The sequence below is a fragment of the Enhydra lutris genome, unplaced genomic scaffold (assembly GCF_002288905.1).
Source record: "Enhydra lutris kenyoni isolate GAN:26980312 unplaced genomic scaffold, ASM228890v2 scaffoldscaffold9, whole genome shotgun sequence".
In the NCBI taxonomy this organism is placed as follows: Eukaryota; Metazoa; Chordata; class Mammalia; order Carnivora; family Mustelidae; genus Enhydra; species Enhydra lutris.
In genome coordinates this window covers 43,202,842-43,229,100 of record NW_019154093.1, presented here as the reverse complement: position 1 = coordinate 43,229,100, position 26,259 = coordinate 43,202,842, and the positions used below count along the sequence as shown (strand labels likewise).

General features: G+C 35.7%; 1 protein-coding gene and 1 pseudogene across 1 annotated transcript; both read left to right on the top strand.

Annotated features, from left to right (window-relative positions):
- The first annotated feature begins 6,234 nt into the window (after positions 1–6,234).
- Positions 6,235–26,259, top strand: LOC111143401 (ankyrin repeat and SOCS box containing 17). Its single transcript, XM_022497110.1, has 3 exons — positions 6,235–6,741; positions 24,200–24,479; positions 25,972–26,259. The coding sequence occupies exons 1-3, from the start codon at positions 6,341–6,343 to the stop codon at positions 26,176–26,178; spliced, it is 888 nt and encodes a 295-aa protein (XP_022352818.1). The 5' UTR covers positions 6,235–6,340; the 3' UTR covers positions 26,179–26,259.
- LOC111143402 lies at positions 19,793–20,243 on the top strand (annotated as a pseudogene).

Below are 26,259 nucleotides of genomic sequence, written 5' to 3'. Positions count from 1 at the left end.
CACCAAACCAGCTCTACAGGAAATATTGAAAGAGGTCCTCTAAGCAAAGAGATAGCCTTAAAGTAGTAGACCAGAAAAGAATAGAGACAGGCGTGCCTGGATGGCTCAGTGGGTTAAAGCCTCTACCTTCAGCTCAGGCCATGATCTCAGGGTCCTGGGATTGAGCCCCACATCAGCCCCTCTGCTCAGCAGGGAGCCTGCTTCCCCCTCTCTTTCTGCCTGCCTCTCTGCCTACTTGTGATCTCTGTCAAATAAATAAATAAAATCTTAAAAAAAAAAAGAGAGACAGTATACAGAACAGTCGCATTACAGACAATACAATGGCACTAAATTAATATCTTTCAATAGTTACCCTGAATGTAAATGGGCTAAATGCCCCAATCAAAAGACACAGGGTATCAGAATGGATAAAAAACAAAACAAAACAAAACAAAACAACAACAACAACAAAAACCCGGGGCACCTGAGTGGCTCAAAAGGTTAAGCCTCTGCCTTTGGCTCAGGTCATGATCTCAGGGTCCTGGGTTCAACCCCTCCTCAGGCTCTCTGCTCAGCAGGGAGCCTGTTTCCCCCTCTCCCTCCCCCTGTCTCTCCACCTACTTGTGATCTCTGTCAAATAAATAAATAAAATCTTAAAAAAAATAAATCAATATGCTGTCTATAGGAAACTAATTTTAGCCCCAAGACACCTCCTGATTTAAAGTAAGGGGGTGGAAAACAATTCACCATGCTAATGGACGTCAAAAGAAAGCTGTGGTGGCAATCCTTATATCAGATAAATTAGACTTTAAGTCAAAGACTATAATAAGAGATGAGGAAGGATACTATATCATGCTCAAAGGGTCTGTCCAACAAGATCTAACAATTTTAAATATGCCCCTAACACGGGAGCAGGCAACTAGAAAACCAATTAATAACAAAATCAAAGAAACACATCGACAATAATACAATAATAGTAGGGGACTTTAACACCCCACTCACTGAAATGGACAGATTATCCAAGCAAAAGATCAACAAGGAAATAAAGACTTTAAATGACACACTGGACCAGATGGACATCACAGATATATTCAGAACATTCCATCCCAAAGCAAGAGAATACACATTCTTCTCTAGTGCACATGGAGCATTCTCCAGAATAGATCACATCTGTGTCATAATCAGGTCTCAACCAGTACCAAAAGATTGGGATCATTCCCTGCATATTTTCAGACCACAAAGCTCTGAAGCAGAACTCAATCACAAGAGGAAAGTTGGAAAGAATCCAAATACATGGAGGTTAAAGAGCATCCTACTAAAGAATGAATGGATCAACCAGGAAATTAAAGAAGAATTGAAAAAATTCATGGAAACAAATGATAATGAATACACAATGGTTCAAAATCTATGGGACATAGCAAAGGCAGTCCTGAGAGGAAAATATATAGCGATACAAGCCTTTCTTAAGAAACAAGAAAGGTCTCAATTACACAACCTAACCCTACACCTAAAGGAGCTGGAGAAAGAACAGCAAAGAAAGCCTAAATCTGGTAGGAGAAGAGAAATAATAAAGATCAGAGCAGAAATCAATGAAACAGAAACCAATAAAACAGTAGAACAAATCAATGAAACTAGGAGTTGGTTCTTTGAAAGAATTAATAAGATTGATAAATCCCTGGCCAGACTTATCAAAAAGAAAAGAGAAAAGACCCAATTAATAAAATCATGAATGAAAGAGAAGAGAGTATAACCAACACCAAAGAAATACAAACAACTACAAGAACATATTATGAGCAACTATACGTCAGCAAATTTGACAATCTGGAAGAAATGGATGCATTCCTAGAGATCTATAAACTACCAAAACAGAACCAGGAGGAAATAGAAAACCTGAAGATACCTGTAACCAGTAAGGAGATTGAAGCAGTCATCAAAAATCTGCCAACAAACAAGAGCCCAGGGCCAGACGGCTTCCCAGGGAAATTCTACCGAACATTTAAAGAAGAATTAACACCTATTCTCCTGAAACTGCTCCAAAAAATAGAAATGGAAGGAAAACTTCCAAACTCATTTGATGAGGCCAGCATTACCTTGATCCCAAAACCAGACAAAGACCCCATCAAAAAGGAGAATTACAGACCAATATCCTTAATGAACACAGATGCGAAAGTTCTCACCAAAATATTAGCCAATAAGATCCAACAGAACATTAAAAGGATTATCCACCACGACCTACTGGGATTTATTCCAGGGCTGCAAGGTTGGTGCAAGATCCACAAGTCAATCAATGTGATACAATACATTAATAAAAGAAAGGACAAGAACCATATGATACTCTCAATAGACGCTGAAAACGCATTTGACAAAGTATAGCATCCTTTCTTGATCAAAACTCTTCACAGTGTGGGGATAGAATACACATACCTCAATATCATAAAAGCCATCTATGAAAAACCCACAGTGAATATCATTCTCAATGGAGGAAAAACTGAGAGCTTTTCTGCTAAGGTCAGGAACACGGCAGGGATGTCCACTATCACCACTGCTATTCAACATAGTACTAGAAGTCCTAGTCTCAGCAATCAGACAACAAAAAGAAATTAAAGGCATCCAAATGAGCAAAGAAGAAGTCAAACTACCCCTCTTTGCAGATGATATGATACTTTTTGTGGAAAATTCAAAAGACTCCACCCCGAAGCTACAGGAATTCAGTAAAGTGTCAGGATATAAAAATCAATGCACAGAAATCAGTTGCATTTCTATACACCATCAACAGGAGAGAAGAAAGAGAATTTAAGGAGTCCATCCCATTTACAATTGCATCCAAAACCATAAGATACCTAGGAATAAATCTAACCAAAGAGGCAAAGAATCTGTACTCAGAAAACAATAAAGTACTCATGAAAGAAATTGAGGAAGACAGAAAGAGGTGGAAAAATGTTCCATGCTCATGGATTGAAAGAAAAAATACTGTGAAAATGTCTATGCTACCTATGCTGTGTTCAAATTAATCTGCACATTTAATGCAATTCCTATCAAAATACCATCTATTTTTTTTTTCAAAGAAATGGAACAAATAATCCTAAAATTTATATGGAATCAGAAAAGACCTCAAATAGCCAGAGGAATGTTGAAAAAGAAAGCCAAAGTTGGTGGCATCACAATTCCAGACTTCAAGTTCTATTACAAATCTGTCATCATTAAGAGAGTATGGTACTGGCACAAAAACAGGCATATGGATCAATGGAACAGAATAGGAATCCCAGAAATAGACCTTCAACTCTATGGTCAACTAATCTTTGAAAAAGCAGGAAAGAACGTCCAATGGGAAAATTGGACAGCCACATGCAGAAAAATGAAACTGGACCATTTCCTTACACCACACACAAAAATTGACTCCAAATAGATGGAAGACCTCAATGTGAGAAAGGAATCCATCAAAATACTTGAGGAGGACACAGGCAGCAACCACTTCGGCCTCAGCCACAGCAACTCTTCCTAGAAACATCACCAAAGGCAAGGGAAGCAAGAGCAAAAATGAACTATTGGTATTTCATCAAGATCAAAAGCTTTTGCACAGCAAAGGAAACAGTCAACAAAACCAAAAGACAACTGACAGAATGGAAGAAGATATTCGCAAATGACATATCAGATAAAGGGCTAGTATCCAAAATTGATTAAAAACTTATCAAACTCAACAACCAAAGAACAAATAATCCCATCAAGAAATGGGCAGGGGACATGAACAGACAGTTCTGCAAAGAAGACATCCAGATGGCCAACAGACACATGAAAAAGTGCTCCACATCACTCGGCATCAGGGAAATACAAATCAAAACCACAATGAGATATCACCTCACACCAGTCAGAATGGCTAAAATTAACAAGTCAGGAAATTACAAGTACTGGTGAGGATGAGGAGAAAGGGGAACCCTACATTGTTGGTGGGAATGCAAGCTGGTGCAGCCACTCTGGAAAACAGCATGGAATTTCCTCAAAAAGTTGAAAATAGAGCTACCCTACGATCCAGCAATGGGTATTTACCCTAAAGTTACAAATGCAGTGATCCAAAAGGGCCTGGATATCTATAGCAGCAATGTCCACAATAGCCAAACTATGGAAAGAACCTAGATGCCCATCAACAGATAAATGGATAAAGAAGAAATGAAATCTTGCCATTTGCAACAACGTGGATGAACTAGAGGGTATTATGCTGAGCAAAATAAGTCAATCAGAGAAAGACAATTATCATATGATCTCTATGATATGAGGAATTTGAGAGGCAAAGTGGGGGGTTTGGGGGTAGGGAAGGAAAAAATGAAACAAGATGGGATTGGGAGGGAGGCAAATTATAAGAGACTCTTAATCTTACAAAACAAACTGAGGGTTGCCAGGGGTAGGGAGGTAGGGAGAGGGTGGTTGGGTTATGGACATTGAGGAGGGTATGTGCTATAGTGAGTGCTGTGAAATGTGTAAGCCTGATGATTCACAGACCTATACCTGTGGTGCTAATAATACATTATATCTTAATTTTTTTTGAAAGTAAAAAAAAACATATTCATTGACATTCAAATCTTAAGGAAAATTATAATGAAAAATGAAGAAAAATCAGTGAAATATATACATGCAGAGATATACATACACTGTTACTACGTTAATGACACTTTTTTTCCCAAAAGCAGGATGAATCTACTATCTGTGTCTTTATGTTTTTGAAATATAAGTGCAGAGCTCTTACTTCATGACCACTATTCATAAACTAGCCATACAAATGGAAAAGTAGGTCTCTCTCTCTCTCTCTCTTTTTTTTTTTTTTAGGTCTCTCTTTTTTGAGAAGCAGAGAAAGTAGAGGTAAAAGGTCTGGCACCATCCAGCCTGTGCTCAAGTGCTAACTTAACCACTTACTAGACATATCATCTTGGGAAAGTCATTTAGGCTCTGCATCTTAACTTCCTTATCTGTGGAGTTGATATAAGGATTAAAGGAGTTAATAAAGTACTTAAAACAGTTCCTGGTATATGGTAAGTAATACATAACAGTTGACTATTATTATAATGGTCATACAAAGGTACCAATGATACATTATTATATAAATATAAAGCAGTTCATAGGACCAGTTATAATAGTATTCCATTTGTATAAAAAGAGTGAAGTATATAATGATATATCTATTTATATATGTAAGATAAAAATATTTAAGATTATGCATAAAACTGTCAACATGATTACCCCAGGAATAATTTTCACTGGTCCTATTATGTTGCAATTTTTTAAGACCCTTATGTAAGAAATCAATAAAAATATTTCACTTAAAAAATATATTTTTTGAAGTGGAAAAAATAAAAAGACAACGAAAATAGAGGAAAATAACAATACTCCTGGTTTTCAGAAAGATGACAATAGTTATTAGTTTTTCCTGTTAATCCTGGGAAAAGAGTTTAGAGCTTTTAGAGAACTAAATTTGCTATTAGCACAAGTAAATTATAGTAAACCCAAAGCTATAATTTCCGTTTACTAAAGAGACATTATTTTCTCTGATTTCATGAAAAATATTCAAAAGGAAAAAGAAAACACTTAAGTACCTTTAAAATTGCTAATAAATACACCTAAAGTTATTAAATTTAACAGAAAGGTGGCTGAAGCACAAACCAAAACAACCATATTTCCCCTTTGTTTTACTGGGGCAAGGATGCCTCACCAAGCTTGAAACACCTTTGATGTCCAAGCTGTGTATGTTCTGCCTAATTTTTAAAGGAATAAGTTCTATAAATTTCTAAATTCTAAAGCAAAGTTTCCAAATGTTGTTTAATATTGAATGGCAGCTTTTCTGAGAAGGATTATAGTGCCTTTTGGCAGATGTCATAAACTTTCTATGTCTCTATCTCCTCAGCTATAAAGTAAATATCCTATGAGGTTTAAGTGAGAACATGCAGTACTCATGCTGAACATGACAGCCTAAAAGGAATAATTAACCTGGTTATTAATATTATTTTGTCAAATGTATAGACCATGTCTTCAGTACTTCACAAAAATACATTCTGGCTTGAGCTGAAGCTTTAGATTTAAAAATATTAGCTCTTAGCTATCACACATGCCATTTATGTCCAATATGTCTCCCTCAAATGTCACCAGTCACATACAAGATCCCAAATTTCTGACCTATGCTGATGACAGATCACCATCTATTGTGATGTCACCCAGTACTTTATGGTAATATTTCTTATGATATTTTTTCTGGCTATAGTTTAAAGGGCGCTTCCTGTCTATGGAGTAAAGCCTATCACATTATCAAAATATGTAACTGAAGGATTACAGTATGACTGCCTGTGATTTTATTTCTATATTGTTGCTGTAAATAGCAATGAGTAAATCTTCTAAATTATGCCGTAAGACTTCTTGTCTAAGAAGCAATATATTCTGCAATCTCATTGACAAAATTGTTAAACGACCATCCTTGCAGTTTTTGGGTCAGTGGGGATATCACTGTTATGAACCTAGGATTTACAGAACCCTGGCAAAAATTCTGAGGTATGTCGACTTGGATGGGTTTGACATACTACTCTCAGATTATATTGCATTTGTGGAAAAATCAGGATACCGTTTTGAACTAAATTTTAATCTTGAATTTACTGAAATATGTGTGAATACAATTCTGTACTGGGTTTTTGCCAGAAAAGGTAACCCTGACTTTGTGGAACTGCTTCTCAAGAAGACAAAGGACTATGTTCAAGACAGAAGTTGTAACCTGGCACTGATATGGAGGTAATAATCTCATGTTTTCACCATAAAAGGAGAAATTTTCTCTTTAGGAGATTATTTTACTTCTTTTTTTCTACAATGAATATGCATAGTGGCTATATATGGATAAGGAATCCTGACTTGATTGCTCTTTCATTTGTTTACTCCTTCATTCCTTCATTACTGATTCAATAATTCCCCCTCTACACACATTATTATGTACCGATAAATTTCTAGAGGTTCTGTGCTATATAAATTTTACACATTAGTGCTCAAGGTAATGGCATGTTCAACAACTTAGATTTCTCTAACTAGACAAAGACACTATTTTGGGTAATACTGCGATCTCTTCTTGAGCATACCAATAACACACACACACACACACATATATATGTGTGTGTGTGTGTGTGTGTGTGTGTGTGTATAAAATGACTTTCAAAGTATAATTCAGAATATACACATATATTCACTTAGAAATAGTTATTAAACATAATAATTCCCTTTTTGTATATTAAACATTGATAAATTTAACTCCAAATTCTTCAAGAGTGAGCACAATGAAGTCAAATATCTGATTAAGTCTGTTCTAGAACAAAATTTTCACGTACTCTGAAATGTCAAGCTAGCTAATGAATACTACTGAGGATCTTTTGGATTAAATATTCAATGTACGGGAGCGCCTGGGTGGCTCAGTGGGTTAAAGCCTCTGCCTTCGGCTCAGGTCGTGATCCCAGGGTCCTGGGATCGAGCCCCGCATTGGGCTCTCTGCTCAGCGGGGAGCCTGCTTCCTCCTCTCTCTCTGCCTGTCTCGCTGCCTACCTGTGATCTCTATCTGTCAGATAAATAAATAAAATCTTTAAAAAAAATATTCAATGTACTCTTTGGAAAGTCCATAATATAGATTCTAAAGTTACTTAGTTTGTAGTATCTCTAACTCACTCTATGGTATTGGATAATAGTTTGATTAGAACCAATGTGCATTTGTTCATTCATTCAACAAATTATTTATATACCACCTTACTATGTATAAGGTACTATACTAGCTAAGCACAATGACAGGAGCAAGAATGCTAAAAAACAAGACAGATAAGATCAGTTAAAGTCTGAACCAATTTAGATTCTGCCTGAAGCAGCTGTTCTCTTGATTGTGTATCACTGTGATATTGGAGAACCACTAGATTGCTTTGCTTAATGATCACCCAAGTACACGAACTAATAGCTGCAGTCTGGAATATCAGTAAATAAAATCCCCAAATAGCACCTTTTGGTTGTTTTAAGGACCATTATATCTGTAACTTTTGCAAAGAGCAGCAGGTTCTAGTGTCACTAGCTGGGTTAAGTAATGCCTATGTGTGTCCCTGGCAGGCCCAAGGAAAAGAAAAATGGAGTAAAACAGAGGAAGAGAAGATACATTTTTAAAACTTTTAAATGGGAAGCAAAAGGGGAAAACTGAAAGGAGTGGAAGGAAAACGAAATGAAGAGAATCACAGAGTGGGATATGATACAGTGCCATTAACAACTGTCTTAAGTGACAGTTTTAAAAATCAAGAAATCTTGACTTAGATATATCCACACAGTAAAATATATTACTATCCAATTCTATGGACCACAACATCATCTGAATCTTTCAGAATCATAGAATCTTACTTAGATTCAAATGGGATCTATGAATTCATTAGCAAACTTCCACCCCGGGCAGCATCTCTATGTTGAACAACTCTGTCTGATGCTAATATGGTCTCTACTTGAATAATTCTAGTGGTAGTTACCTATTTTGTGAAGTAAACCATTCCTTTGCCCAGGGATCCTTCTGTTTCCCAGTTATGCCTGTTCCATTTCCTTCAAAGATTTTACCCAGTCCCATGACTTTAAATATTATGTGTATGCCAATGACTCCCCAGTCTCTCTCTCCAGCCCTGACCTTTCCTCTGAGCTCCAGATTCCTTCTATATAAAGTTGTCTACTCAACATCTCCACAAAGCATCTCAAACTTAACAGAAATAAAACATAATATTAATCTAACTCACTCTCTCTCTGTCAAACTGCTCCTTCTCCTGAATTCCCTACCTAATAGTCCCTTTTGTTCTATCCTTTGCTCAAGACAGAAATCCAGGATTTATTCTTGATTCTTCTCTTTCTTTCATCAACATATTAGCAAGTCCTTTTGACTATGTCTCTAAAACACACCCCAATTACACTTTTCTTTCCTCCATTTTTAACTTAGATGAAGCCACATTCATCTCTTACCTGCACAACTGCTATAGACTATAAGAGTCTTTCATCTTCCACTCTTCACTCTCAACCCCTATAAGCTATTCTTGACTCAGAAGCCTGAAAAACCTTATAAAAATGTGAAATACGTTATATCACCCAGGCTTAAAATCCTCCAAATCTTTCCCACTACAAGTGAAATAAAACTCAATTCAAACTCAATACCCGTTTTTTAAAAAGTCCTACATAATCTGGTCTCTCACTATATCAACCAAATCCAATCTCATGTCTTTCTTCCCCTTGAACACTATATTCCAGCCACCCAGACCTTTCTGTTTCTTGAATATTTTCAATTTTATTCCTGCCTGAATGTCCTGTAATGACAATTACCTACAAGCAAAATAAGTCAGACTGAGAAAGATAAATAACATATGATTTCATTCACATGTGGAATCTCAAGAGCAAAACAAATGAATAAATAGAGAAAAAGCAGAAACAGACCCATAAATTCAGAGAAAAAACTGATGGATGCAGAGGGAAGGGGGTTAAGGGGATGGGTAAAATGAGTGAAGGGGAATGGGAGAAAGAAGCCTCCAGTTATGGAATGAATAAGTCACAGGAATAAAAGGCACAGGATAGGGAATATAGTTAATGATACTGTAACAGCATTGTATGGTGACAAGATGGTAGCTATACTTGTTAGCACAGCATAGTGTTTAAACTTGTCAAGTCATTGGATGGTACACCTGAAACTAATGAAACATTGTGTGCCAACTATACTCAAATTTTTAAAACTAAAATTAAGAAATAATAAAATAATAATAACTGGTCTCTCTACCTAGAAATCTCTTCACTCAGATCTTCCTGTAACTAGTTCCTTTTTATCAGGTGGAATACAGTATAAATGTCATCTCTTCAAAGAGGCCTTCTCTGGTCTCATCTAAAGAAGCCACTCATTCATTATCATAACATTATTTTAATTCTCTGCACAGCATCGATCACTATATGTTCATTTGCTGCTGCTGTTTTTTTTTTCATTGATTTGTTTGCTTACTATCCATTGTCATTAAAAGTAAGGTCCATGAAGGGAAAAACCCTGATTACTTCCTCAACATTGAATCCTCAGTGTCTAGAACTATATAGATACATTGCAAGAGTTCAATCAAGATTTTGTTGAAATAGAAAGTGGATTTTTATGTAGCTTTATTAGATTCTTCTTACTCATCATGCACAGAAATCTGTCTCCATTTCTCCAATTCTGCCCCCAGAGCTACGGAGAACAAAGTCTATTTTCTCTCCTACATGAAAACCTCTCAAATATTTGAACACAGCTATTATGTCCCCATAATGAATACCTTAAGTTTCCTATTATCTGCTGTTCTTTATTCTTACAGCAGCAGCATCTTTTGGTCACCATCTCTGGGATACACTCCAACATGATGATTTGGCCATTATAATAATGAAGTGTGTAAATAGGCCCCTGGAGGAGAGGAGATAGAACTAATGAGGGAAAGGAACTTAGGTTTGTTCATTTTTACAACAAAACTGCAATAATAATCTAAATGCCACTGTATGACAGACCATAAGTGGTTAAAGAGAGATGATACCATTCAGCTAAAATAACAATAATCATTTACTAAGCACTTTCTTAAGTGCCAAACACTGTGTTATTTTGAGGGAATACAAAGCCAAATAGCCATATTTCCTGATTTTGGAAAGTTCACAGACTAGTAAGTGAACCATAACAATTATTTATAGTATATAAATGCAAAATTAGAAACCTGTGCAGGTAGAACAGAGAAAGAAGTTAACACTATTGGAAAGGAGCAGACACCTAAGAAAGCTCTCAGAACAGAAGATGTCTTAAATTGATTTTTAAAAGATGAAATGAAGTTTTCTCTTCCTTTAGCTCTTGAAGTAATCTAGGCAGAGGCAGATGACTAAAACCAAAGGAGATAAAAACAACATGTTACATCCAGTGATTATCAGAATTGTCTATAACAATAATTGTCTAGATAATTCTGCAATTGCTAAAAAGTAAGATAGGAAATTGGGTAGTAGTTAAAGATGAAGCCTAGAAGTGAAATCTTGAAATACTTAGTAGGCCACGCTAAGCAATTTAAAATTTACACCATAAGTGATGCCTAACCAGTGAAAGTCAGATTTGTAGTATGAAAAGATTCATCAGCTCCCATTTAAAGATTACACTGGAAAGGGAGGCTGGGACTAGAAGCAAGGAGACCAGTCAGTAGACTGCTCAAACACTCCAGGTACATTAGCAACTCCAGAACTTCCATAGAAAAAGGGTTATGGAAAAAATTTTATTGAAAAGAGGTAGGTGACTGGAGAAGTTGCTTGAAATTGAATTTGCATAGTAGGCACTCTTTGCTAACTTAGCTTCCATGTATATCTATAATAGTTTTAAGAGAAAGAACTAATTCTTCTCTGCCACCATCTTCTCCTACTTCTGACTATTCTTTGATAGCACAACTGTTCAGGTAAGACATAATGAGAACTTAAACTAAATAGCAGGGCGCCTGGGTGGCTCAGTGGGTTAAACCTCTGCCTTTGGCTCAGGTCATGGTCTCAGGGTCCTGGGTTTGAGCCCTGCATTGGGCTCTCTGCTCAGCAGGGAGCCTGCTTCCTCCTCTCTTTCTGCCTGTCTCTGCCTACTTGTGATCTCTGTCAAATAAATAAATAAAAATAAAAAAAACCTAAATAACAATAGGAGAAGGAAGAGATATTATTAAATAGAATAACAAAACAGTGAGTGATTAGAAGCAGAGCATCAGAGAAAGAGTTAATTTCGAATTTCTAAATTTTAAGACTGATTGATAGTTATATTAGTTTCCTCTTGTTGTAACAAATTGCCACAAATTTAGTGCCTTGAAATGATACAGATGTATTATTTTTTAGTTCTGGAAGTCAGAAGTCCAAAATGAAGCTACTGGGCTAAAATCAAGAGGTCAGCAGGCCTGGTTCTTTCTAGAGCCTGTATGGGAGAATGGGTTTCCTTACCAGCTTCTGGAGGCTTCCTGCATTCCTTGTTTCATGACTTCTTCCTCATCTTCAAAGCCAGCATTGTAGAGTCATAGCTCCTTCACTGACCCTGATTCTATTTTTCTCTGACACATCACATAAGGGTCCTTGTGATTATACTGGGTCCACCTGCATAATCTCCCATCTCAAGATCATTACCTTTATTAATTACATCTGCAAAATCCCTTTTGCCAATTTGAGAGGCCATTATCCAGCCTACCACAATGGTCATACCACAAATCTATCAAGATTATTATGAAGGATGGGGCGCCTGGGTGGCTCAGTGGGTTGAGCCTCTGCCTTCGGCTTGGGTCATGGTCTCAGGGTCCTGGGATCGAGCCCTGCATCGGGCTCTCTGCTTGGCGAGGTGCCTGCTTCTCCCCCTCTCTCTCTCTGCCTGCCTCTCTGCCTACTTGTGATCTCTCTCTGTCAAATAAATAAATAAAATCTTAAAAAAAAAAAAGATTATTACGAAGGACCTAAAAATTCAGTTTGGGACATAAGAGTTTACATTGCCTAAGGGATAGCCATGTACAGTAGATATCTAGATAGCATCATCCTTGATGTGTCTTTCTCTTACATTCCCATCTTATCTGTCAGGATATCTGTTGTTTCTACCTTCAAACAATATACAGAATCTGACCATCTCTACTGTTATTGCCTTGTACTAAGTAATTTTCTTCCTCCTATCCCATAACAGATTCTCAACAGAGGTAAGATCACACTGCTTTTCTATTCAAAATCTTCAATGCCTTCTCCATTCCATTTAGAGTAAAAGATGGAAGTCTTTTCAGTGATCTACAAGGATCTACATGATGTGGCATCCCATTATCTTTGTCCTTGTTTCCTGCTGCTCCTCACCCTTTTCACTCTTTCAGCCACAATGGCTCCCTCACTCTTCTCTTTCACCACTCCAGGAACACTCCTGCCTTAGGATCCTTAAGTATATAAATAGCTAACTTCTTCATCTCCTTCTTCTTTACTTAGTCCTTCTTGATGCAGTCCCCGCCTCCTCCCGCTTCGCCTCTCCTGTGTTGTCAGGGGCTTTCCCCGGCCTCGCTCCCCTTCCAAAACTCAAGATTTTAAAAAAAGCCATTCTTTCAAGTCTCCGTCAAATGCCCCTTCCTCCAGGAAGCCCTCCCAGTCCACGCAGCTGTGCCAAACCCCTCCTTACTCACCATGTAACATTTTGGTGCCTTCTCTGGCCCTTTCACACTTGATGTTTCAGAGTTATTCACGCCCTTATGACTTTGCCATCCTGAGTTCCCAGGGGGGCCACGGACAGCATCTGAGTCTCTGCCCTAGGCCCCCCTCCCCAACAAGCACTTGCCAGAAGAATAAGCAAGGAATAAGCTGTAGTCTGATTCACACTTCCCCAGAGCCAAAGATCAGGCATTAAAGGTCAGGGACTTTTTTTTTTAAGATTTTATTTATTTCAGTAATGTCCTCTCCTATAATCCTATTTAAAATTGGAAAATGCCCTCATATACACCCCTAGCATTTCCATACTTCTTATACTGCTCTACTTTTTCTTTTTTCTTAGCAAATCTTCTAACATATTATAAAATTTGCTTTTTTTTTTCTATTTTCATTCTGTGCTATTTTCCCTTGCTAAAATTTGAACAGCCATCTTTGTTATGTTCATTCACATATCCCAAGCACCTAAAACAGAGGTTGGTATACAGTATGCATTTAATAAATATTTGTTGAATAAATTAATAGACAGTAATGGAAGTTATGGTCATAGATGAAATTGCCTGAGATCAATAGGTCAAAAGAAAATTAGTCAAAAGGCCAAATCTTCTCTACTTGGATGTTAAGGGCAGAGAAAGAGAAACCAGTAAAAGATGGTTGAAAAGGAACAGCCAAAGAGGAGGTGGATAACAGAGAAAATAGCCTTACTAAGTTAGAATAAAACATGGTTCCAAGAAAGTCAGATGTCTTAAATATCAGAAATAAAATTATAGAGAAGCATCCCTTAAATTTGGTGGCTAAAAATTAAAAGGGGAGTAGAAAAAATAGAAATAATTAGTATAGCTACAAAACTGAATCATTCTCTGCATGTCTATATGGAAATATTATGCCCCAATTCATAAGCATATATGACAGGTTTTCAGATACAGAGGATTCAGTTCATTAACTTCACATTTAAAAACTAATTCTTGCTGTGCTTGCCTTACTCCATCCATATAAGTACCATTATAATTAACTGTCAGTACAGATTAAGCAAATTTTGGTTTACAGTAACATGCTCTTTAAACATGAGGATTAATCATGTCATTTGGGTACAGATTAGACTTTTAAATCTCATTTTAAGCCTATTTGACTTTTAGTTATGTTTTCAACATTTTTGGTCTAAAATTACTTCTAAAGGTAGTATTAATCTCAATATTTTAAAGTCAACTAATACCCCCAAATCTTACCAAGGACCATTTGTGGTATCTTTGTCCCCCAAGTCTCCTGAATGCCTATACTTAACAATATTCTTAGTCAAATATCTTAAGAGTGAATAAGATCAGAGGTGGTTCAAGACAGTTGTATAGAAGAATCCTGAACTCACCTCCTCCAATGCACACAACAAATCTGTATCTATATATGCAACAATTCCCCCTTAAACCGCCCCCCCCAAAATTAGCTGAACAGATCATCCAGAGCAAAATATTAAAAGACGTGTCCCTGGATGGTTCAGTTAGTTAAGCACCCATCTCTTGATTTTGGCTCAGGTTATGATCTCCAAGTTGTGAGATCAGAGCCCTGCATTGGGCTCCATGCTGGGCCTGGATCCTGCTTATGATTCTCTCCCTCCCTCATCCTCTGCCCCTCTCCAGCCCCACTCAAAAAAACAAATTAAAAAAAAATTAACAAACCACATTAAATGGGTAGGGGAAGCAAAGACATGGTCTTGCCAAAAACCACACCCCTGGCATGCCAGCCCACAAACAGAAGGAGTTGAGAGTGATCTCACAAATACAGAGCTTCTCGCTGAGAAGCAAGGGTTTTGTACCCCACATCAGCCACTCCAACCCTTGGGACCTGCACTGGAGAGATAAGCCCCCAAAACACCTGGCTTTAAAACCAATAGGACTTACATTCAGAAAAAATAGTGCTATAGGAAATGGGAGATCCCACTCTTAGAGGATTCGCAAGCAAACACATTCACTTTGGGACCAAGTACAAAAGCGGCAGATTGAAAAGTGTTTAGACCATATGTGAAAGAGAATCATTGCTAACCTTAAAGCATCTGTTGGAGGGACAGATCCTTTTGAGACCTTCCAGTAACAAGGCACCAATGGACATCTTTTCAGCATTCTCCCTCTACTTTGCTAGTGCTGGCATGATACGTACCATCTTTGCACTACCCTTACACCTTAATGCCTACAAGAAACTTACTTCATATGTAAGGACACACACAGACTGAAAGTAAAGTGATAGAAAAAGATGCTTCATGCAAATGGGAACCCCCTCCCCCTGAAAAGCTACAGTAGTTACACTTACACCAGATAAAACAGACTTTAAAATAAAGACTGTGGGGTGCCTGGGTGGCTCAGTGGGTTAAGCCTCTGCCTTCGGCTCAGGTCATGGCCTCAGATCCTGGGATCGAGCCCCACATTGGGCTCCTTACTCAGCAGAGAGCCTGCTTCTCTCTCTCCCTCCCTCTCCCTCTGTCTGCCTCTATGCTTACTTGTAATCTCTATCTCTCTGTCAAATAAATAAAATCTTAAAAAAAATAAAGACTGTAATAAAAGACAAAAAATGGGTATTATATAAAAATAAAAGTCAATACAATAATAAGATATAACATTTGTAAATATTTATGCACCCAACATAGAAGCATCTAAATATATAAAGCAAGTATTAACAGACCTAAAGGGAGAAATTGACAACAATAAAACAATAGAAAGGGGCTTTAATATACTACTTACATCAATGGATTAATACTTCAGGCAGAAAATCAGTAAGAAAATATTAACCTTAGTGGATACATTATACCCGATGTACTTAATATATATAATATGTGGAACACTACATATAAAAACAGCAAAGTATACATTCTTCTCAAGTGCACACCGAATATTCTCCAGGACAGATTATATGTTAGACCACAAAACAACTCACAATAAATCCAAGACTGAAGTCATATCAACTATCTTTTCCAAACACAATACTATGACACTAGAAATGAATAAGAATAATACTGGAAAATTACAAATGCTTGGGTGGCTCAGTTGGTTAAATGTCTGCCTTTGGCTCAGGTCATGATCCCAGGGGTCGGGGATAGAGCCTCCCATCAGGCCCCCTGCTCAGCCAGGTGTCTGCTTCTCCCTCCACCCTTCCTCCTGCTTTTGCTCTCTCTCTCTCTCAAATAAATAAATAAATAAATAAAATATCTAAAACAAACAAACAAAAGAAACTACACTGGAAGGAGCTAGAAAAACAAATGAAGCTTGGTTAGTAGAAAGAATGAAATAAGATTAGAGCAGAAATAAATGAAATACAAACAAAAGATCAAATAGAAGAGATCAATGAGATTAAGAACTGATTCTCGGAAAAGATAAAACTAACAAGCCCAGCCAGACTCATCAAGAAAGAGTCCAAATAAAATCAGAAATGAAAGAAAAATTACAACTGATACAAAAAAAAACCACAAAAGGATCATTAGAAACAATTATAAACAATTATACACCAAAAATTCAACAACCTAAAAGAAATAAGTTCCCAGAAACATACAATCCTCCAAGACTGATCTGTGAAGAAATACAAAGTCTGAATAAACCAATTACTAGTAAAGAGATTGAATCAGTAATCAAAAACTCTCCAACAAACAAAAGTCCAGGCCCAGACAGCTTCACTGGTGAGTTTTACCAAATATTCAAAAGATTTAATACCCATCCTTCTCAAACCCTTCCAAAAACTGAAAAGGAGGGGACACTTCCAAACTCATTTTATAAGGCCAGAATTACCCTAATGGCAAACCCAGATGTGGACACTGCAAAAAATAAGTAAAATAAAATTACAGGCTAATATCCTAGGTGAACATGTATGCAAAAATCCTCAACAAAGTATTATGAAGCCAAATTCAGCAATACATCAAAAGGATCATACACCATGATAGGATTTATTACAGGGATGTAAGTATGGTTTAATACCTGCAAATCAATCAACATAATATACCACATTTAAAAAATGAAGGATAAAAATTATATGATCATTTTAATAGATGAAGATAACGTATTTGACAAAATTCAACTCCATTTATGATAAAAACCATCAATTGAAGAGTATAGATGGAAGGTACCTCAACATCAAAAATAGTATATATGACAAACCCACAACTAACAATATAGCCACTACTTTGCGATCAGGAACAACACAAGGATGCCCACTTTCACCACTTTTATTCAACATAGTATAGAAGTCTTAGACATAGCAATTAGTCAAATAAAATATAAATTGAAATAAATTAAAAAATAAAATAAAATACACCCAAATTGGAAAGTTAAAAGGAAAATTGTCACTATGTACAGATGACATTATTTTATTTATAGAAAGTTCTAAAGACTCCACCAAAATAGTTAAATAAATTCAGGAAAGTTGCAGGGTAAAAAAAATCAATATACAAAAATCTGTTGTGTTTTTATATATATTAACAATGAACTATTCGCAAAATAAATGAAGAAAACAATCTCATTTATAACTGCATCAAAAAGAATAAAATACCTAGAAATGAATTTAACCAAGGGGGTGATAGATCTGTACTCTGAAAACTATAAGACATTGATGAAAGAAATTGAAGAAGACACAAATGGAAAGATATTTTGTGCTCATGGATTAAAAGAATAATTTTTTAAATAATTTTTTATTTTTTTTTATAAACATATATTTTTAGCCCCAGGGGTACAGGTCTATGAATCACCAGGTTTACACACTTCACAGCACTCACCATAGCACATACTCTCCCCAATGTCCATAACCCAACCACCCTCTCCCTCCCCCCCTCCCCCCCCCAGTAACCCTCAGTTTGTTTTGTGACATTAAGAGTCTCTTATAGTTTGTCTCCCTCCCGATCCTATCTTGTTTCATTTATTCTTTTCCTACCCTCTTAACCCCCCATGTTGCATCTCCACTTCCTCATATCAGAGAGATCACATGAGAGCTGCCTTTCTCTGATTGACTTATTTCGCTAAGCATAATACCCTCTAGTTCCATCCACATCGTCGCAAATGGCAAGATTTCATTTCTTTTGATGGCTGCATAGTATTCCATTGTAGGTATATGCCTCTTCTTCTTTATCCGTTCATCTGTTGATGGACATCTAGGTTCTTTCCATAGTTTGGCTATTGTGGACATTGCTGCTATAAACATTTAGGTGCACGTGCCCCTTCGGATCACTCCGTTTGTATCTTTAGGGTAAATACCCAGTAGTGCAATTGCTGGGTCATAGGGTAGCTCTATTTTCAACTTTTTGAGGAACCTCCATGCTGTTTTCCAGAGTGGTTGCACCAGTTTGCATTCCCACCAACAGTGTAGGAGGGTTCCCCTTTCTCCGCATCCTCGCCAGCATAAAAGAATCATTATTAAAATGTCCATATCACCCAAAGCAATCTACAGACTCAATGCAATCTCTATCAAAATTTGAATGGCTTTTTCCACAGAACTAGAACAATCCTAAAATTTGTGCTGAAACAGAAAAGATCTTGAATAACGAAAGCAGTCTTGACAAAGAAGAACAAAGCTGGAGGCATCACGCTCCCAGATTTCAAACTATATTAAAAAGATAGTAATCATAATAGTATGACATAAAAACAGACACACAGATCAATAGAACAAAATCGAGAGCCCAGAAATAAACTCATGCATATATGGTTAATTAGTATTATTTTTTAAAAAGACAAGAATATACAATGGGGAAAGGACAGTCTCTTCAATAAGTGACGTTGGGAAAACTGGTCAGATGCAAAAGAATGAAACTAGACCACTATCTTGTACCACACACAAAAATTAACTCAAAATTGATTAAAGACGTGAATGCAAGACAGAAACCATGAAACTCCTAGAAGAAAACATAGGCAGTAAGCTCCTTGACATTGTTCTTGGCAGTATTTTTTGGATCTGACTCCAAAGAAATGGCAACAAAAGCAAAAATATACTAAAAAGCTTCTGCACAGCGAAGGAAACCATCAACAGAATGAAAAGGCAAGGTACTGAATGGGAAAAAGAATATTTGCAAATGATATATCTAATAAGGGGCTAATACCCAAAATACATATAAAGAACTCATCAGCTCAATAAAAACATCCTATTAAAAATGGGCAGAGGATCTGAATGGATATTTTTCAAAAAGATCTCTAGATGGCTAACAGGCATGTAAAAAGATGTTTTAAGGGGTGCCCTGGATGTCTTGTTTGTGAGTTCAAGCCCCACATTGGGCTCCATGCCCAGCATGGAACCTACTTAAAAAATTAATTAAAAATTAAAAATTTAGAAAAGAGGACACTTAGGTGGCTCTGTTGGTTAAGCATTCAACACTTGATTTTGGTTCAGGTCATGATCTCACGGTTGTGAGATGGAGCCCTACATCAGGCTCCATGCTGGACATGGAGCCTGCTTAAGATACTCTCATCCTCTTCCTTTGCCCCTTCCCCCTCTATACTCTCTCTCTAAAAAAATTTATAAAATTTAAAAAGTTTAAAAAAAAGAAAAGAGACGTAAAATGGCAGGCTCATGGTGAGCGGCTGTCAGGAATGAAAATAGATAAATGCCTTGAAGATTTTAAAATCAGTTTCTCTTCAATTCATCTTCTTTCATACCACCCGCTTGATTCACCATGGCGTTAGCAGCAGTAAAATGGGTGATATGAAACAGAACTCTCTGGAAACATTTATTTCCAATTCAAAACGGAGCTTTATATTGTATTTGTCATAAATCTACATATTCTCCTCTACCAGATGACTATAATTGCAAAGTAGAGCTTGCTTTGATATCTGATGGCAGGACAATAGTGTGCTACCACACTTCTGTGGACATTCCATATGAACATACACAACCTATCCCTCAGCCAGATCCTCCACATAATAATGAAGAAACACATGACCAAGTACTGAAAACCAGATTAGAAGGAAAAAATGAGCACTTGGAGCAAGGATCTATGATAGAACAACTTAGCAAAATGTTCTTTACTACTAAGCGCCGTTGGTATCCTCGTGGACAGTATCATAGACGTCGTAGGAAACTGGATCCTCCAAAAGACGGATGATACTGAGGTTTTCAGGAATCGAAAAGATGTTATCTTGTGTCTCATTTGCCTTTTGAGAAAATGCGTTGAGTATATTCACTAACGTGTTATATAGCAAAATAATAATAAAATGTGTTCATATAAAAAAAAAAGATGCTCAACATCAGTAATCAGGGAAATGCAAATCAAAACCACGAGATATCATTTCACATCTGTCAGGATGGCTGTTATAAAAAAGACAAAAAATAGGGATGCCAGCCTGGCTCAGTGGGTTAAGCCTCTGCCTTCAGCTCAGGTTGTGATTTTAGGGTCCTGGCATTGAGCCCTGCATCGGGCTCTCTGCTCAGCTGGGAGCCTGCTTCCCCCTCTCTCTCTACTTGTGATCTCTCTTTCTCTGTCAAATAAATAAACAAAATCTTTAAAAAAAGACAAAAAATAACAAGTTGTGTCAAGGGTATAAAGAAAAGGAAACCCCTTATGCAATATTGGTGAGAATGTAAATTGGTGCAACCACGATGGAAAACAATACGGAATTTCTTTGAAAGATTAAAAACAGAACTGCCATATGATCCAGCAATTCTACTTCTGAGTAATTATCTGAAAAAAACAATAATGTTAATACAAAAAATACATGCACCCCACTGTTCACTACAGCATTATCTACAATCGTCAACATATGGAAACAACCTAATGTCCAGCAATGGAAGAATGGATAAAGAAGATGTGATTTTATACACATACACACAGTGTATATACATATTTCAGACATGAAAAAAGAATGAAGCTCTGCCATTTGTGACAACATGGAATGATCTTGAGAGTATTATGCTAAGTGAACTAAGTCACAGAAGGACAAATAACATGGTTTCACTTACATATAGAATCTAAAAAACAAGACAAACAAGCAAAAAACTCATAGACACAGAGAAAAGATGGCTGCCAGAGTGAAGGTGGGTTGAGACTAAGTCAAATGGGTAAGAGGGGTCAAGAAGTACAAACTTCCAGTTGTAAAACAAGTAACTCATAGTAATGTAATTTACAGCATGATTACTATAGTCAATAATATTTTATTGCATGTTTGAAAGGTGCTGAGAGTAGATCTTGAAAGTTCTCAACACAAGAAAAAATTTTTTTCTAACTTTTTATGAGGACAGATGGTAATTAGACTTACATTAATCACTTCACAATGTATATAAATATTGAATCATTATGTTGCAGACCTGAAACTAATGTTATATCAGTTATACTTCAATAAAAAGACATAATCTGATTTAAAAAAAAGAATGAGCAAGATGAATAAATTAGATTGCCTTTGAAAAATTTAAATGATTGCACTTCACTAACAGTCTTGTTAGGTCCAAAAGCCACAGAATAAATTTAATTATGTATATATATATTTTTTCTGGAAATAGTAAAAAAATCAACAAATACTTGAGTGTCTACTCTGGGCTAAGCATTATTCCAGGCATTTAGGGATATAATAGTAGATTAAACAGACGAAAATTGTTGTCCTTGTGGAACTTAAATTTTTTTTTAAAGCATGTTTGCAGCTTTAATTTTTATTGCACATATTGCTCACCCATTTATTTTGAAGATAAGAAAATGAAAGATTAGAGACTTTAAGTTGTCCAAAATGGTATGGGCTTACTAGGGCAATGTACAAAGTATCATGAAAAAAGAAAGATCAGGTCAAAAGCAGTCTTTTATTGGAGTCTTATATGATGAGCAAGACTTGCCAGAACTGAAAAGGGAGGGAAAGGACATACACAAATCAAAAACTGTGAAAAAGTTGGAAGCAATGGTGGTTTGGGAAAGTGAATACCAATAAGCAGGACAGGGAATGCAGAAGGAGAAGTAGTTTAGGAGTTCAATTTGGGATATATATTGGAAATATGTATGAAAAAGATGAGATGTCTGGGGAAATACTGATCTGGAGATTATTCCAACGGAGAATGTATATATTTATATACAGAATTTAGAAAGATATATATAATAATGCTGGCAAAGTTACAACAAAAACTAAACTTCTTAATTTCTAAGATGCTACTCTTCACTACACCACACTATTATTATTTTTTTTTAATCACAAAATCTTGGCATTTCAACCCTCAATGAAGCTTTGGAGATAAACTAGTTGGTCTAAGGATTTTCAAACTGTTCTCTTTGGAGCTTCTGACAAGGAAATCACTACAGGGGAGGTTTTTAGGACTTCTAAATACACTTCAACAGAGAACATATCTAATACAATACATTCTTTTTATATAGGTAGTTCAACAATCTTCCAATGCTGCTATATGCTTGTAAATGAGACATTACTTCTAACTTTTTTATTGATAAAAACCTACTAACCCTTCAAATCTTTAGCTCCAAGATAACCTCTGAACAATGGTTATTCCAGGTAGAGTTAAGTGCTTCTCTTTAGTGCTTCTACAGTACACCAAGCATGTTTCTATCATAGCAATTATAATTTTGTACTGTATTATTGAATTATTTGTCCATTTCATTTACTAGACTATAATAAGCATCTTGATATAAAGGACTGTATCCTTCATCTCTCTGTATCTAGTACTCCGTACACTCTGTGCAAGCAAGTGTTCAATTAATTAATTAATCAGTAAGTGAAAACATAAATGCATAAAGAAACTAAGACTCAAAGAGGCTGACTAACCCAACATCACAGAGCTAGTTAGGAAAAACCAAACCTCGAATCTAGAACCCCTAAGTCTCCATTATAAAGTTTGTAGCATTATACTGTGTTGCCTCCCTCATTAATTAAATATATGCAATCTTAAAATTCCTCTTTTTGAATAATGCTCTCCTTGCTCTCCTAGTTGTCCAAAACCAGTATTTATAGTTTATATGATGTTCTACAAAACATGTTAGTATTTTATTAGACCAATCAAGAGAATTCCAGAAACAAAGGATTATGAATAAAACTTCCCTTTCTTTAGTACCGAAAGACATTTTTATTTGGCCAAATCAAGACTTGATAATATAAAACCCCTGTGGTTGGTTATACCATGTCCTATCTATATAGAGAGACCAATTCATTAGCAAACATATCTATTTCAATTGAGAGGACTACATAAAATTAGAAAAAAATAGAATTTTCATTGCTTAAACCAATTCTAACTTTATTTAACTGAAAAAAATAAAATTACATTAGTTGCACTTATTCCTTTCTCATCTAATTTCCAAACTCAATTCATGACTGACCAAGAAGAAAACAAATAAAAAGGTATCAAAATGGTCACATAACTATTCTACTAATAAAGTGAAATTAAAAAGAGCCTTTTTACCTTTTCTGTTTTAAATTTTCCAGAGCTACCTCAGTTTTATAATACTGGTTCTGATAACAATAGGATTTCTCTAGTGAGAAACATAATTGCTATTAGTAAAAGTAAACTGAGAAAGTCAATTACCATATGGTTTTACTTATTTGTGGAGCAAAAGGAATAGCATGGAGGACATTAGGAGAAAGGACAAATGAAGTGGGGAGAAATGAGAGACTATGGACTCTGGGAAACGAAGGGTTTTAGAAGGGAGATGGGGTAGGGTGATGAGTGAGCCTGATGGGTATTAAGGAGGGCACGGATTGCATGGAGCACTGGGTGTTGTATGCAAATAATGAATCATGTAGCACTACATCAAAAACTAATGATGTACTGTATGGTGACTAACATAACACAACAAAAAAATTCTGGAAAAAAAAGTAAAAGTAAACTTTCCATACATCTAAATATTTGTTTGTTTTTACAAGTGCAAAATTTAAATGTGTAATAGGAATTTTCTTATTTTTTTTAACTTCCATTTTGGTCTAGATTCATAGAATAGAAAACTCTTTTTAAGACATACATAAAGGTAAAGTTACATTAAAAGTCATTTAAAACATTTAATATTTAAGATAATACTATTATGTCCCTATTACTATTAAGACAAAGTGCTTTCCACAATTCTTAATTCTGTATTCAGTGAAGCTTTCATCTGTTTGATTTACAGAACTTTCACACCAGTATATTGTCCAAGTCCACTAAGTGGCATCACACCTCTACTCTATGTAGCTCAGACAAGACAATCTAATATCTTGAAAATACTCCTGCAATATGGAATCTTAGAAAGAGAAAAAAAACCCATCAACATTGTGATAACAATATTGCTCTACCCTTCAAGAGTGAGAATAATGGTTGATCATGAATTGGTAGACATCCAGGAAGATGCCAAAACATGTTTAGTGCTATGTTCCAGAGTGCTTTCTGCCATTTCAATCAGGGAAATAGAGGTAAGCAAAATAGTTCTTTGGGTTTGGGCTCAAATATTGATCAATAATTTTAAGATAAAATTGTGAAACAAGATTGAATTTGGTTTTTTATCTATGAATTATATCCAGTAAAAATTAAAAATCAAGTGTAGGCTTACAAATTAAAATAGGTAAAATCTAAATTATGTTGAACATTAGTCCTTTTTCATGAATTTGTCTTCTAAATATTTAAAAAGTTATAGTTTTTTTTAGTAGTAATTAAGTAGATGTATGTCATTATTATATTCTAATTACACAATAGTGTTTATTAGGATTTCTATGTCTCAAGAACATCATAAACTAAAAATTTAACAGGATTCTTTACAGAATATTTGAAAATGAGTTACATTTCTCCTCACAAATATAATCACATGCCAGGAAATAAAAATATAAAGGCTTAAAATATTTGTGCGATTAAAAATATCCATCTCTCGGGGCACCTGGGTGGCTCAGTTAAGTGTCTGCCTTCGGCTTAGGTCATGATCCCAGAATCCTGGGATTGAGCCCCACATCGGGCTCCCTGCTCAGCGGAAGGCCTGCTTCTGCCTCTCCCACTCCCCTGCTTGTGTTCCCTCTTGCTGTGTCTCTCTCTGTCAAATAAATAAATAAAATCTTAAAAAAAAAAAAAAAATATATATATATATATATATATCCCTCAGTTCTGTGAGCAGAGACTATTTCTTATACCCTAGCAATGAGCTAAATGCTTGGTGCTAAGGTGCTAAGGCAAATACCAGATATTCTTTGAATAGCTAAATATGGAATAAATAATAAACTTATATATCATTTAAGCAAAAGTACCATATAGTCTATAGATTACAGGTTCTACCAGAGAATTATCTCTATAATATAGAAATGTCTGTATTCTTTATTCTTAAATCAACTTAATTAACATTTAGCTTCTAGAATTAAATCTTTAAAAGGGTATCGTAACTAAAACTTGAAAATTTATCTTTTCATATAGATAGGTTCCTATCAAGACTTCTCACAGTTTAGTAGTATGAAATTTTGTTCTACAATGTTTGGAATTACCTGGGAGGACTTTTAAGATTTATGTTGTTTGTACCCAACCTCAGACGAATTGAATCAAAATTTCTGGAGTAAAACCTCAGCATTAGTATATTTTAAAGTCCCCTGGATAATTCTGGTGTATAGCCAAGTTGACAACACTACTCTGGAAGGAGAAGCTGATAAAACATAAGTGTGTGATCTGTCTAAAATGAAAAACATATACAGATTCGTAGTTGTAAGAAATAATGTTTTTTCCTTAGATGTATTTAAAATTTATGTATCACTGTGAGAATAAAAAGGGAATAAAAATACTTGCCTCATTAAAAAGCTTTGTAAAAAATATGATAAGGGTTATATAAATTTAAGATCTATTTTCTGAATTTAAATACAAAATAAAAATGCTAATAATTTGGACTAACCAGTGATTAGTATTACAAAATTAAAATATTTCCCCTTTCTTCAGACGCAGCTAAGTTTAGGAAGACGTCCAATTATTTCTAATTGGCTGGACTACATTCCTTCAACAAGATACAAAGATCCATGTGAACTATTACATCTTTGCAGAATAACCATCAGGGCTCAACTACTGACCAACAATATGCTCCCAAATGGAATATTTTCACTTTTAATACCAGTTCGCCTACAGAACTACCTGAATTTAGAAAGTTAATATACATCTTTGTCCTGAGTTAAGGATACTCACCATTGTATGGTTTAGAAGTTAATAAACTATTAACTTCATGCAAATTTT